The sequence below is a fragment of the Penicillium riverlandense genome (assembly GCF_028828495.1).
Source record: "Penicillium riverlandense strain IBT 135883 chromosome Unknown utg000001l_segment0_segment0, whole genome shotgun sequence".
Taxonomy (NCBI): domain Eukaryota; kingdom Fungi; phylum Ascomycota; class Eurotiomycetes; order Eurotiales; family Aspergillaceae; genus Penicillium; species Penicillium riverlandense.
Window position 1 is genome coordinate 2,650,206 of NW_026643194.1, and position 14,018 is coordinate 2,664,223.

The following is a 14,018-nucleotide window of genomic DNA, read 5'->3' on the forward strand; positions in this document are numbered from 1 at the left end:
AAGAAGGAAAGAGGAAGAGGTGGAGGGACTATATAGAGTACGTTTCTTTGCTGTCCCGTTTAGGAAGGCAGCCAGGAGGCGTTCACCATAAAGAACCTATAGCCCAGACATTTCTATGGAATCCAAGTTTGTTGTCTCTATATCCAAATCTCAATCTGCACAGAACAACACCGGATACTCGTCAACTCTCTTTTTGATGTGCGATGTCATCATTGCGGCAGATTAGGTGCGCATTACGTAACATTCTGACTGCCGCATCCCCAAATTGGAGAAGCGGCGGACTGCTCGGATCAGCACGATTGATGCTTTGGTTTCAGCATGCTGGCCACTCGCATATCCCAGTTCATTAGTTAGTTAATTAGGTTAGTCCAATCCGGGTGAATTATTGACCAGTCCCTACATGCCGTCGAATCCACTCGCCTGAAAAGTGCCGCTCCAAGGACTTTTGCATGGGTCTCTGCCGGCGGCCCACTGTGAGGTCCCCGAATAGACCCTTACGCTCGTTCAAGTCACATACCCCGACTTTTAACTCAATCTCTCCTAAAGGCTCACGAACCTGCTGTCTACGCACCTGACAAGCGGAATCTGAATGCTACACACCTCCATATCCGCCAGGCAAATTGGAACCGCGGACTGCCATCTTATTCCCCTTTCGGGGATCTCTCGGGGATTATTGTGATCGTCTTTCCTTCCTGCAATTTAGGTTGTGAGTGTATACCCTTTTTTTCCCTCTCCCCTTCTCTCCCTCATCTCCAAAACACCTCCCTGCCTGCCTGACCACCGCGCGCGTGAACTACTCGTCTGATTCCACTCTTGGCTGGCACAGATTCCGAACCTGCGATGATTCTATTCAAATCCCGAGTTCTTCGCTGGAGGTATCTTGGTGACCGTCCGTGCGGCATGCAGCTCTAGCAATTATCCATTGCGTCAACCAAGGAAGTGTCTTCTCGACTGTGCGGCGCGAGATGTCCGGGAACGAGCGCAAGTTGGTCAAGGAACCATCATCCACATCCCGTCCACAGGAGCCAAAAGTTTCAGGTGTGTGATAGCCCCGCTGTTGTGAATCAGGTATCAATCAGGCCAACTCATCGCGCGATTCGATCTAGGTTCCTCTCAGGATACATCCGCGACCCCCGGGAGATCCAGAAGGCGGCGGCGGGGAGCAGCGGAGACCAAACCGCCTCCAAATCGAGCCTTTTATTTCGTCGATTCGAATTCCTCATCTAAGGAAAAACGAGCTCATGTGATGCGCCACCATGTCCAGGAGAAACGCAAACAACGCAAAATGTCCCATGAGACACTGGCAGTCGAAGAAGGTGTGTCGGAACAGACCGAAGTTGAAACTCCAAATAAAGTGGAGGCGGCCTTGATGAACGCACCCGACACTCCGTCACACGAGGATCCTTCGGTATGGGAGTTCAGGCATAGTGTGCAACCAAAATGGATGCTAACATGATATTTCGCAACAGCTCCAAATACGCTTCTCCGCGATGAAGCCAAATCCTCGTCCAACGAAACCATTGCAATTAGGCTCGCCCGTTACCATCCTCGATGCCTCTCGAAAAGATCCATTTTCAAGTCTGCCGATGGCCTACGATCGGGAGGATCTAGACTTGGCAGACTATTGGACGAGCAAACTGACCTACTGGTCTGGCCAAAACCCATATCTCAAGAACCAGATTTTCCGGACCGCAATGGGCCATCCTCTCACGTTCCAAGCGGTCATCCTATCATACTGTGCGCGATGGAAAGCGCAGCTATACGGTCTGTCCGATAGCAAGGAAATCCAGCACCATGTCGGGCAGGCCAAAAAGTTGATCGAAGATGCCGCCGCCACGGGGTCCACGCAGGTGAAGGAAGACAACTTGGCCATGGCATTGGCCGGGATGGCCCTGCAGGAAGAGCGATTTGGGAGCAAGGAGAGCGCTCAGAAATACGCCGACTGGGCCGTTAAAATCATGCGGCCGCGGACCGGAACCAACATGCCGGTGGAAGCTTTCCTACAATACGTCCGGTTTATCATGACACCACCGCAAAGCACGACGATCGCCCCCGCCGAGCGGCGGTGGCTAGTGACCTTTCTCCGTGGCGCAGAAGATCTGATGCGCAAGCAGAGCACGGCGGAGTACCTCATCCGCGTACCTCCCCGACGCGAGGCCTTTGAAATGGAGAGTCCCCTATTTCCGCTACTCTCCAGCGGCCCGCGCCCCTCACAAGTCCCGCATGCGTCGCGCATGTATGTAGTCCGCGACGACCGGACGCAAGAAGTCAGCCGCACAGCGGCGCTCATCTACATCACCGCGGCGCTGTGGGATTTCCAGGGGTCGCCGGAAAACACCGGTCGTTTTCTGCGCTACCTGTGTACATTGGTACGCGAACATCATCTTGATCGGTACCCGGCCTGCGAAACGCTGGTGTGGCTGCTGCTGGAGGAAGGGTGCGATTCCGATCTACGAAACCCGGAGCGTGGATGGTCGACGGGGGAGCTGCTCAAGACGCACAAGCAGCTTCGGCCGGACCTCCAGTTCCATTTTAATGAGATTCTCATGAGCCTTTTGACGCTGCGCTCGCCGATTCGTGGCATTGATGTTTTTGAAGAGGAATTGGAGCTGGGGACTGTTGGTCCGGCGTAGGGGTGAATATATACTTGACACCTCTAATACTAAATTCATTACGATCGAAGCAACCTCATACCAATAAAGCAGTCTATACCGTCTGTTTGCCTTCTTCCCCTCTTAATGCTCCAGTGCAATATTAAATGAAAACGTCATCAACCACGGGGGTGCGGCTTGGCAGGGTCCGGGACCAGTGGTGGGTGTGAGCGTCATCGATCAACCAATACTACTCAGCCGATCCCATCGCCGCGCGGAATACGAGGATCCAGGTACTCCGAAAGTACCGTGTCACCAAACCGCGTGTGGAGAGGTACCGGCCAGGTACTCAGGGTCATGTCGATCGGCATAATCGACCCCTAGTGCACATCGCAATCCGCTAGCGGTGTTGTTCTTCTTGCATTCCCGAAACCCCATGGAGAACAAGAGACAAAATTGGCTCCTGTGGCGCAAAAATGTGATCTCCTACTCGGTATGTGTTGTACCTACACACCGTCATTCAACTGTTGTAGTTACTCTCTGAGCCGAGGCAGTGAAACTTAAAAAAAAGGGATTAAGAAAAAAGTGGTGCCCATCACCACGGCCCATGGGCAAGCCAGATCCCTAGTCAATAGCGCATCCACCTCAGCCCAACTAGGTGCCTGCTAGCGTTCCGATCTATTGGATCCAGCTCATCAGCGTCGCGGGCGATCCTTTTTTTTCGCTGCCTCTGCGCAATGCCACATACCCTTTCCAAGGTTCGATAATCGGCCCCAGTCGATCCAGTCGTTCGTCCGATTTTCCTTCGGCTGCTAGTCGTAGTCACTATTATTTGCCAAATACTCTCTCCAACCTCAAATCCGGAGGGCTCGTGCACCTATGAATCCTTGGGCTAGTGTATCCCTTGCCGCCTTGCAACCCCTGTTTACGCGGGTCCGCGTCATAGGGATCGGCGAGCTGGAGCTTTGGGCTGTGGCTAGGTGTGGCGGTGGCTTTTTTTTTCCTTCTGTTTTTTCGGAGTTGTCCGACGGGATTGGCGAGAGGAAGTGCCAGCAAGGGGTCGGCGCGTCGGACAGATTGTTGTGCTGTGACGCCTATAGCCAAATACTCCTATAGCCAAGTAGCAAACAACACGCGCAGGAGTGATGGAGTCATCGACCCGAGAATCGGTTATTCAAATCGTGGTTGATCCAGACTTGATCGATCACCACGCTAACCCGGAACTGCTCTAGGTACGTAGCAACTACCCCTGTTGGTTAGGAAGAAAAGATCGCCGATCGTATGTTCCCAGATCGGCTGCCCCTCCGTTTAAGCTCTGCCTTTTTCTTCTCGTCTTTTCCTCCCTTTCCTTTCCTTTCTTCTTCCTCTCTTTCTTCCTCCCACCAATTCCCTTGTCGACCACTCGTGTTTTCGACACACGTGCTTTTCGACTGCACATCACCCATTGAAGCCCAAGGAATTTCGACACCTCCTTCTCCTTCACCATGGCGGACCACGCAAGTGGCTTCCACCAGCTCTTCGCTCGGGTATGTCGCGTCCCTCTCTTCAATGATGGACGAAAACTAACCAGCTCCACCAGGATGACTCGAGTGGCGGCGGGAGCAGCTCCGCGTCCGCGCTGCTGACCACCTTGGTTCTGAATTTCGTCATATTCGCGGTCATGGTGCTCCTGTTCGTGATCCTGCGTCGCAGCCAGCGCCGCACGTACGTGCCCCGTACCTACATCGGGTACCTGAAGCCCTGGCAGCGCACCCCTGAGTCGCCCACGGGTCTTTTGAACTGGATCACCAGCATGTACAAGCTGCCCGACACTTACGTCCTGCAGCACCACTCCATGGACGCGTACCTCCTGCTGCGGTTCCTTAAGCTCTCTTCCATGATCATGTTCGTCGGGTGCTGCATCACCTGGCCCATCCTGTTCCCCGTCAATGCGACCGCCCACGGCCCTGGGACTCAACTGAATATCCTGAGTATCTCCCACATCTCGGACTCGGAGTATGCGCGGTACTACGCGCACTGCTTCCTCGCCTGGATCTTTGTCGGTAAGTTGGCTTGATTTCCATGCACGACTGGGCCCAATTGACCATCTGCTCGCCAGGGTTCATCTTCTTCACCGTCACCCGGGAACACATTTTCTACATCAATCTGCGCCAGGCGTACTTCTTCTCGCCCGCTTATGCTAGCCGCATCTCCTCGCGCACAGTTCTCTTCACTACCGTGACCGAAGATTATCTGAACAAGGATAAGCTGCGTGCTATGTTCGGCCGCGACAAGGTCAAGAATGTCTGGCTGGCCACCGACACAAAGGAGCTGGAGGAGAAGGTTAAGCAGCGCGACGACGCAGCCATGAAGCTCGAAGGCGCCGAGACCAAGCTGATTGTTCTGGCCAACAAGGCGCGCACCAAGGCCCTCCAGAAGCAGGCCTCGCCCGAGGAGGGTGCGGAGGATGATGTTCCCCAGCAGTTCGATGACGAGTCCGGCTCTCTTGCCGCTCGCTGGGTTGAGCCCAAGAATCGTCCCACGCATCGCCTGAAGATGCTGATTGGAAAGAAGGTCGACACGATCAACTGGGCTCGGTCGGAGATTGAGCGTCTCACCCCGGAAATTGAGGAACTGCAGGCCAAGCACCGCGCTGGAGATGTCAAGCTGGTTTCCTCGTGCTTTGTCGAGTTCTATAACCAGTCTGATGCCCAAGCTGCATACCAGTCCGTCGCCCACAACCTTCCCCTGCACATGTCCCCGCGCTACATTGGTCTGGATCCTACCCAAGTCATCTGGGCGAATCTGCGCATCAGGTGGTGGGAGCGCATCACTCGCCGCACCGTCACTATTTCCTTTATCACCGTCATGATTATCTTCTGGGCTATTCCCACTGCCTTCGTGGGTGCCCTCTCGAACATCAACTCCCTGATTGCGAAGCTTCCCTGGTTGGGCTTCATCAACAATTGTCCCAAGGTTATTCTCGGTCTGATTACTGGCATGCTGCCATCTGTCCTGATGGCCGTGCTCATGGCCCTCGTGCCCATCATTCTTCGCTGTATGTCTGAAAATTGTTTATTGGGTACGTTGCAATTGCTAACTAACGCTCACAGTGATGGCCAAGTGGGGCGGTGCTCCTACCCTGGCAGCGGTCGAGTTGTCGGTTCAGAACTCGTACTTCGCTTTCCAGGTCGTCCAGGTGTTCTTGGTCGTCACTTTCGCCTCCGCCGCGACCAGTGTCGTTGAGCAAATCATCAGCGATCCCACCAGCGCTGCCTCTCTGCTGGCGAACAATCTTCCCAAGGCTTCCAACTTCTATATCTCGTACATCATTCTGCAGGGATTGTCCTTCAGCTCGGGTGCTCTGCTCCAGATTGTTGGTCTGATCGTTAGCAAGGCCCTTGGCAAGCTCCTTGACAAGACTCCCCGCAAGATGTACACCCGCTGGTCTAGCCTGGCTGGACTGGGATGGGGTACCATCTACCCGGTCTTGACCCTGTTGACTGTTGTTGCCATCACCTACTCCTGCATTGCGCCGCTGGTCATGGGCTTCGGCACCATCGGCATGTATCTGTTCTACTTCGCCTACCGCTACAACCTGCTGTACGTGTCCAACGCCACCATCGATACCCAGGGACGTGGCTACACCCGCGCTCTGCAGCACATCACCGTGGGCGCCTACCTGCTCATGGGCTGTCTGGTTGGCCTGTTTGCCATCGGTACCGCTGCCGACAGAATGGCCCTTGGTCCCTTGATTCTGATGATCATCTTCCTGGTCTTCATTATCTTATACCACATTTCCCTCAACAGCGCCATGGAGCCGCTCCTCAACTACCTTCCCAAGAATATCGAACACGAGGAGGAAGCCCTCCTTTCCGTGGAGCGCAGCAAACTGAGCCACTCGGCAGACGAGCACTCGCAGTCCGATGGCCTGGCTGCTTCCAGCGCCGCCGCCGATGCCAACCGCGACAGCGGCGTCGGGAACGTCGACAACCTCGATTCAGCAGAAAAGGGCTTGACCCATGCGTCGCTTCCTCCCGCGCACTCCAAGCCCAATTTCTTTACCAAGTGGCTCCGTCCAGACAAGTACACCGACTACGCGACCCTGCGCCGTCTGGTGCCCGCCCCGCTCGACGTCGTGCCCTACACGGAGGAGGCTGAGCGCGACGCCTATTGCCACCCGGCTGTTACCTCGCAGGCCCCTCTGCTCTGGATCCCGCGCGACCCCGCGGGCATCAGCAAGCAGGAGGTTGCACACACCATGCGCGTCATCCCCATCTCGGACGAGGATGCCTGGCTCGACGAGAAGAACAAGATTGCCTGGAACGAGGCCAAGGGCGAACCACCCATCTACGAGGAGAAGATCCCCTACTAGACTGGCCTCCCTCCTTGGTCTTTGTTTCCCGTCTTGCGCCTGTCTATCTATCTGCCTATCTGTCTCGCTTGCAATCAATTCCTCTCTTAGGAGGGGGATTGTGTTTGGTTTCTGGTCTACTTTGATACCCAGCCGGCCAGTCTAGTCTTGAGACTGGCCGGCTCTAACTGACTAATCCCGGCCGAGTGGCCTGGGATCATATGGTTGGAGATTTATCTCTCATGCTTTTCTTTTATTATTCGTAATATGTGGTTGATTGATGTCTATGCTACACGTCTGATATGTTGCGGTGCGAGAATGTTGCCACGCACTGGAGATTTTCCGCGCTTCATGACTTTCAAATTGAATAGCAATTGTATTATATATAGCTCCTTGGTCGTTGTTCCTCTTCATATAGTAGATGTCAATGTATCTGCATTATTTCGATGATATTTTAAATAACGCCGTCGCCGTAGAACCAAAGAACAAAGCCCCGCCCATCTCAATCGCTGATTGAGCAGTTGGTTCGCCGACTCGGCGATCTAGAACTGTGAAACGCCATAGCTATTTACATGGACTGGCTAGCCGGTTTGGTTTGAAACTGTTAGAACTTTATGGCTCCTTCTACTAGTCGTGAAACCCTATAACCTCTGCTCTCCTCCTAGGCCTTTCTTTGATAAAGAGATTATAGAGGAGGGAATAGGAAAAATGTGTTTGTAGGGTGGCCAAGTATATATAGGACTTCGTAGGATACAGTTCAGAAAAACAATTCGTGAGTGCATAAAGTGGAAATCTCACAGTTGTATATACACCACCGTATGTGGACGTGAATATCTCTGTAACAAATGGACACTCATCTGCGGCCATCGCCGTTCTCAAGATTGTTTCACTCAATCTTAAAACCTAGCAGACCGAAGGGAATTATCTTCGTTGAAATGAACAGTTAGCAACCTTTCAGCAAATGATCACAAGCTGGCTTTGCTCACTTGACTTTAATCGATTTCGTTAAGCCACACCCGAATCATGTCGACACCCCGACGCATAGCCAGGATTCGCAGGACAGCGCGGAGGTTTCCCTCGTGGATTTCCGTCTCCATGGGGAGGAAATTACCGCCGCCTTGGTTCCATTCAACCCACATCTTAGTGATGGTCCTTTCCCCCGATTCCAAGTAGAACTCAGGAATATTATGTCGCAAGCTCGTATAGAAGGAAGCCGCGAGTTGTTCAAAAGATTCAACATTCTCGTCTGCCCAGACGACCTCGTTGATTCGGGTCTGACCGGCGAGGTTTATGATCACAGGAAGAAGGCCGGTTTCTGAAGCCATAATGACGGTTGTTGCTGTTGTAAGGGAAAGGCTGGAAACTGAAGGTAGTGGTCACTTTCAAAGGGAGAAGTTCCAACGGACACAATCGAGCAGGCTTATATATCAAAGAATTTCATCAGCTTACTCTGTTATCCCCTTCTGTTATTGCCTATGCGATAGTTTTTCCAAACTGAATACGAGCATTAGTTCAGTTGGGCACCCAATTAAGTCGAACTCAGATATTCGTCTCGTGTCTTATCTCGTGTCCTAATTCCCGAATACGAGGGATCCGCCATATTTGCAGTTCCTTCATCAAACGTCAGCAGTAGTTTAGGTACTATTAGCGACTGGTTTCGTCGTGGAACCAACAAACATTTACGGTGTTGGTGGATGATAGGTTCCGCAGCTTGGGCTACACCGGGATAGCAAAGACTTCCCAACACCCAGTTGGTAAAACTAATCCGTGTTATCCAAGTTTTATAATTGTTTGATGCTACATCTCGACCAGCTACAGTTCGGCCTGGCCCTAGGAAGTCAGCTAATTATAGATGTGACGTTATATGTCATCTGTTGACTACAATAAATAACTATCTGATATGTAATGTTTAATTATTAGGTTGCCTTCATGACTATGACTGCGAGACATAGGACGGGCAAGGAAATTTGCAGTTGCCATGATCTGATCCGTGGAGCTTGTATCCGGAGGCTCAATCTGGAGTCTGATTTACCAATAATCTGAATTAGAAAGTACCCAACAAGATCACTGGCTTAGATCCAGGGTTGAGGTCACTGCATATCGGGGACAGAGAAATAATTCCTGAATATCCATGGGGATCTGTTTTCGAATATTGCTGCTGTTTTGTACTTGATTCTGAGAGCCATCTATCCCAGACAGCACGTCCTGCATAGATTTAATATGCTTCTGATATTCAGCATACTGCCAATACCTTGAGATACAACCAATTGCCGATCAGTAACATGAGCAATTCCACAGAGAAGTAGCAACTGCTACTGACAAGATCCAATTCACTTGTCATTCACTCTATAGGCAATAAGATGAGCTACGTCTGGCACCCAGCTAACAAACACCATCGCCCAGTCGCTTTCTGCCTCTCAGACGCCCGAATGGTCTGAAGAAGAAACACCCACTGACACCACTACGCAGTAACCAATTACATACAGTCTGGCTCTCTTGGCACTCGTACAGTACCAACTCAACGCTAATCCCATCACCATTCCTCCCGGATTCTCCAGGCGCATTACATAGAATAGTAAACGAGGAGCGGCAGTCTGGGACGAAGCAAGCTGCATCCAACAACGCGAAGACACCCTTGTCTGGATAAGGATGGGAGGAGCTCAACAACAAGCTGTTTTATGAACGTTAAGAAGAAAGAGTGTAGAAAGACTAGTTAGTCAAGGCATTAGGTACTATGTCATCATCGGACTGCTGTGTCAAGTGGCCATTGGCAAAAGCTCTAGGAGCAAAAAGGTGACCATTTGTTGTTTTGGGTTAGTGGCTCGGAGCCGGATTTTTGTCTATGCGTAGAATGTGCATGATCCTCGAGCATCCATACCGAACGTCAAAATAACGAGAAAGTTTGGTTTTACATTAGCTGGTTGCATTGACAAAATTCCTCTATTCGTCCCCAGATGGGTGCCAGCTTACAAACTCATAATATTTTATGGCCAAGGTCCCTCAGTTTGACAGCACCTGCCGTAATTAATCCATGGAAGAAAACGGAGGCTGCATTTTCGGGGCGTTCTGAATTAGGAATCAAAGCGCGGCCCACCCTTCTGTGCAGCCATACAGAATGACGAGCAGGGCCCGAGGGGTTGGGCGTGCAGGGCTAGTCAATACCATTGTTTACATCTCGTAAGCAGTCAGGAGGGGTTTTACATACCCGCGTCATCGAGTCTTGAGTGTACCTCGTCTGTGGCTTCCTATAGGCCAGTGTGGGAGATGAATTCAGCTAGCCTTGGTTGTGCCCTCGCCATGCTTTTTTTTTTGCAACTTCAGACAATCATAATAGTCGTGTTAGGGAAAGGAGCATACTGTTTTTCCAACGCAAACGGTCAACAAACAAACAAACAGAACGGCAAACAGAGTCCGGTCTTTTGATCGATCTGATGTACACTCCCTCGAGTCCTGGGTTTCATGTTGATTATCGCTCTAGCCCCATCAAAAGCCCAGAACAACCTGCAATGATAGACACCCTGTTTGTCTTGTGGGGACTCCATGCCATCATCTATCTCATCTTCGCCACATTTTGTAGGATCTATGATCAATGTATGAGATAAACAAAGCCCTAATAATATTGATCTGTCTCTTTATACCCGACCGCAGTGTGCTCGCTGACCAGAGTTTGAGTTTAATTTAAAATGCTGACACCACAAGGGGACGATCCATTGGACACTACTAACACCGGGGTGCCTGGGCCTTGCTACCGTACATATCGCTGAAACTCTGAGAGTAGGATACCGCAGAAACAAGGCTGACGGATGGTTGCACGGGTTTCTTCTACGAGCTTCTATAAGCGAGGTGGCGCGGTACACGAGCACAGAAAAAGAATGGTGGCACAGGCATATTCGAATTCATGGGATATATCAGCTGAAAATGCCTGGTGTCTGGTCAAGGAACGGACCATGTTGGAGAAAACCCTAGAGATAGAAAGAAGAAAGAAAATTCCGACGCCAACGCCATGCTCTCCAAGGCTCATAAGCAGATGCAAAGGATCGAAAAGAAATAGACAGGGTAGTCTGGTGAAACAAATAAGAGATCGAACCCAGAGTCAAGTTAACGTCACAAATGAGAGCAGACGACACGAGATATTGCAAAATGAACGGGGTATTCTGTGCGTTTGAGGTGTATTGAGATCTGCCATCAAAAGACAAAAAAAAAAAAAAAAAAAAGAGATCGAATCGAAGATGTGGACGGAACCGGTTGTAATGCTTTTGCTGAAAGGCTTCAACACACGCTAAATCGTAGGCGATATGTGCCCCAAAAAAACAATGGCCAAAAATATTATGTTGATGATGCTGTGAAGAGAAGGGTATTTAAGCCCGAATGCGGGATGATCGGAATGCAGAGATGTCAATCGACTCGGCTGATATGGACGAGTTATCATCGACTTCAATGGCACCAGGGCCAGTCTCTTGCGTCGAGGACTTGCTGGCGGCAGTAAGGGCTGCGATGCGAGCCATTCTTGCTGCACTCGGGGTGGGCGGTGGTTGTGCTGCCTCCTTCTCCCTCTCCTCCTTCTCTTCGGGTGACAGCTGTTTCTTCTCTTCCGAAAGACGCTCCACCTCATTCCTGGCCGTGTCGAGCACCATCTTAAACTTCTCTTCCACACTATCGAGCTCCATAGCACAGTCACCCGATCGGAGGATTTGATAGGCCGCCGTCTCGCAGAGCCCGTGAGCCAGCTCGAGTTGTTTATCGGCATAGTCAAAGGGCGAGTCCTGACGGGCTGAACTGGTACCACGAACACCGACGACACCAGGTTGTGACCGCATGCTGCGAACGTGCGAGAGACCCGTGGTTTCCGTCTTCCCGCTCATGACAGCCGACGAGTTGATCACGCTGGCCTTGCCCAGCAAGTTGGAGCGGATTCCCGTGCGTGGCATGGTCGATATCTTCGCACGCCGGAGATTGTTCCTCGCCTTGCCGATGTCCTGCACAATCTCCTCCAGAGACTTCTGCGTGTGGCCGTCGTACTCGATGATGAGGTTGTGCCGCGTGCTCACGAACGTATACCGCTCCGCCGAGTCGAGAGACGGGGCCTCGTCCGTGCGGCGTTTGTGGCCGATCTGCGGGCGTTGCTGTTCCGACTCGGGCGACTCGGTTGTGAGGTTGGTGGACGCCTCGATGGCTTCCGGGAGAGGGCTTGCTCGCTCGGCTATTGGGATCATGTTGTCATCGGTGTGGATGGAGCAGATCGAGCTGTTCTTCCGCCGGCGCGTTTTCCCTGTTGTATGTCGTCGGTATGTCTCAGCGAATTCGGCGTGTTTAGCGGAGGTGTGGTCGGCGAGCTCCGCGACACGGGCGACCCAAGCTGGGAGGTTGTTGGTTAGGTAGGTGAAGGCCCCCAGAGCATCCATTGGAGGTGCAGCCATGGTCGAAGCGCAGGGGTTCACCCACGGGTCGCAGAGAGATTAAGAGTGGGTGTATGAGTAGATATCTCCGAGAGATGTATATTCGAGGGTCCGTTTCGTCGTCAATCGTGAGGTCGACCAGAATAAGGACGGCAGGTCGAGGGATAACGGGAGGGCCCCAGGGTGGATTCTTTCGATGTGATGGAAGCGGCCGAGGGCGGGTTCGACGGAAAGGGTCACTTTCAGCACGGTCGGCAAGATTTGAATTCCAACCACGCTCCTTTTCGAGTTGATGAAGAAAGAGAGCGTGAGTATCGAAAAGCAAAGAGGTCGGATGGTTAGTTAGGAGGGGTTGAGGAGGGTAGGGCAAGTCCAACGACAAGAATAATAATTATGGGGAAGGGCAGGGCACGGAAGAGGAGTTTGGAAGGATCGGGAAAAGAGAGGGATGGAGGGCGAGTTGGTATTGGTATTACCGGGCGCGGTGTGTTCCCCGGGCCACTATCATAGTCATGACTGCATGCGCGACGGCTGTACGACTCCTAGTTAAGTAAACTAGGTACTTAGCAGGTTGACCATAGTACCTGGATCGACTTCATGGACGAGCGGTGAGAATAATATTCAGGTAACGGCTAAGAAGGCATCTCCTAATTGAGGAGTTGGAGGTATGGTGTGGATGAAGATGTGGATGTTGATGTTTGATCGCCATGAACTAGATGCAGTGGGCGGTGCCCAACACGTTGCTGCTATCTGTCTAGGGAATGAAATCAATCTCGAGGCCGGTCACTTAACTCCTGGCAATCTACGGTGCAGAGAAGCTGCTGCACTGCAACTTCACTAATATTAACCGGGGACCAATTGTGCTATCCATCTGGGCCCTTAGAAGTCAGGGGCCGGCCAGACAGAGCGACAACAGCGCCCTCTGAGACCGCTTCTGGCCCTACGTTGGTCCAAGGCAGCTGTCAAAGTGCCATCCTGGCCCGGGATTAACTATTCACGCCATTCCCAAGACAGGCATGACACGTAACGGTCGGGGACTCGGGGATCTCGCACGGGGTTTACAGGGGTGCTGCATGTCTGTAACCGGTGTGACCGGGGACCGGACTTTACGGCCATGTACAAGGCGATCCTGCGCGGGACGGCCCAGAGAGATCAGCATGCCCCCATTGTTATTATTGGCTCATCGAGCCGGATCGTTGCTCTTGGCCGTAACGCCAGTGTCAGTAAATTCCTGGAGGATCGGCAGTACTTTTGGTTTGGGGGCAATTCCAAATCATGGGGGCAGGAGACCTGTACTGGACGGGGTGTGATATCCTTATATTATTGTGACACGGAAGAGGTGACACAGATCTAAGTGATAGAAACCACCTCCGAACTACTGGGTACTTGTATACCGGCGACTATTTACTGCAGGAGGACTAGGACGCAACATCACGTGTGCGGATGGAACCCTACGGCAGATGGCAGTGACTGAAACTGCAGTGGCATTATTGTCGATGTTATGAACATGACTGCCGGCTCATCTAGAGTCAGATGGCACAGAAAATCTCAAAATAAAAACCCATATTGACCGGCTCATCGTCATGAGATGGCGCAGAAAGAAAAGAACTAACCCCCATGATGACCATCCTTCAAATGTCAAGAGAAACACAAAGATCGTTGATCATACACATAACATCATAACCAGACTACAGAAGT

The 14,018-nt window shown here is 51.9% G+C and overlaps 4 protein-coding genes across 4 annotated transcripts; 2 read left to right on the forward strand and 2 right to left on the reverse strand.

Moving 5' to 3' along the window:
• Positions 1 to 1,285: 1,285 nt before the first annotated feature.
• N7474_001082 (uncharacterized protein) lies at positions 1,286 to 2,633 on the forward strand (the record flags this gene model as incomplete). The annotated part of the gene is made up of 2 exons (XM_057192497.1): positions 1,286 to 1,408; positions 1,470 to 2,633. The coding sequence occupies 2 exons, from the start codon at positions 1,286 to 1,288 to the stop codon at positions 2,631 to 2,633; spliced, it is 1,287 nt and encodes a 428-aa protein (XP_057057450.1).
• A 1,442-nt stretch (positions 2,634 to 4,075) lies between these two features.
• Positions 4,076 to 6,945, forward strand: N7474_001083 (uncharacterized protein; the record flags this gene model as incomplete). Its single annotated transcript, XM_057192498.1, has 4 exons — positions 4,076 to 4,117; positions 4,171 to 4,633; positions 4,690 to 5,628; positions 5,684 to 6,945. 4 exons carry the CDS (start codon positions 4,076 to 4,078, stop codon positions 6,943 to 6,945), a joined length of 2,706 nt encoding a protein of 901 aa, XP_057057451.1.
• Positions 6,946 to 7,916: 971 nt separating this feature from the next.
• On the reverse strand, positions 7,917 to 8,249 carry N7474_001084 (uncharacterized protein; the record flags this gene model as incomplete). Its single annotated transcript, XM_057192499.1, has 1 exon — positions 7,917 to 8,249. The coding sequence occupies one exon, from the start codon at positions 8,247 to 8,249 to the stop codon at positions 7,917 to 7,919; it is 333 nt and encodes a 110-aa protein (XP_057057452.1).
• A 3,033-nt stretch (positions 8,250 to 11,282) lies between these two features.
• Positions 11,283 to 12,341, reverse strand: N7474_001085 (uncharacterized protein; the record flags this gene model as incomplete). Its single annotated transcript, XM_057192500.1, has 1 exon — positions 11,283 to 12,341. The coding sequence occupies one exon, from the start codon at positions 12,339 to 12,341 to the stop codon at positions 11,283 to 11,285; it is 1,059 nt and encodes a 352-aa protein (XP_057057453.1).
• Between the last annotated feature and the right edge of the window lie 1,677 nt (positions 12,342 to 14,018).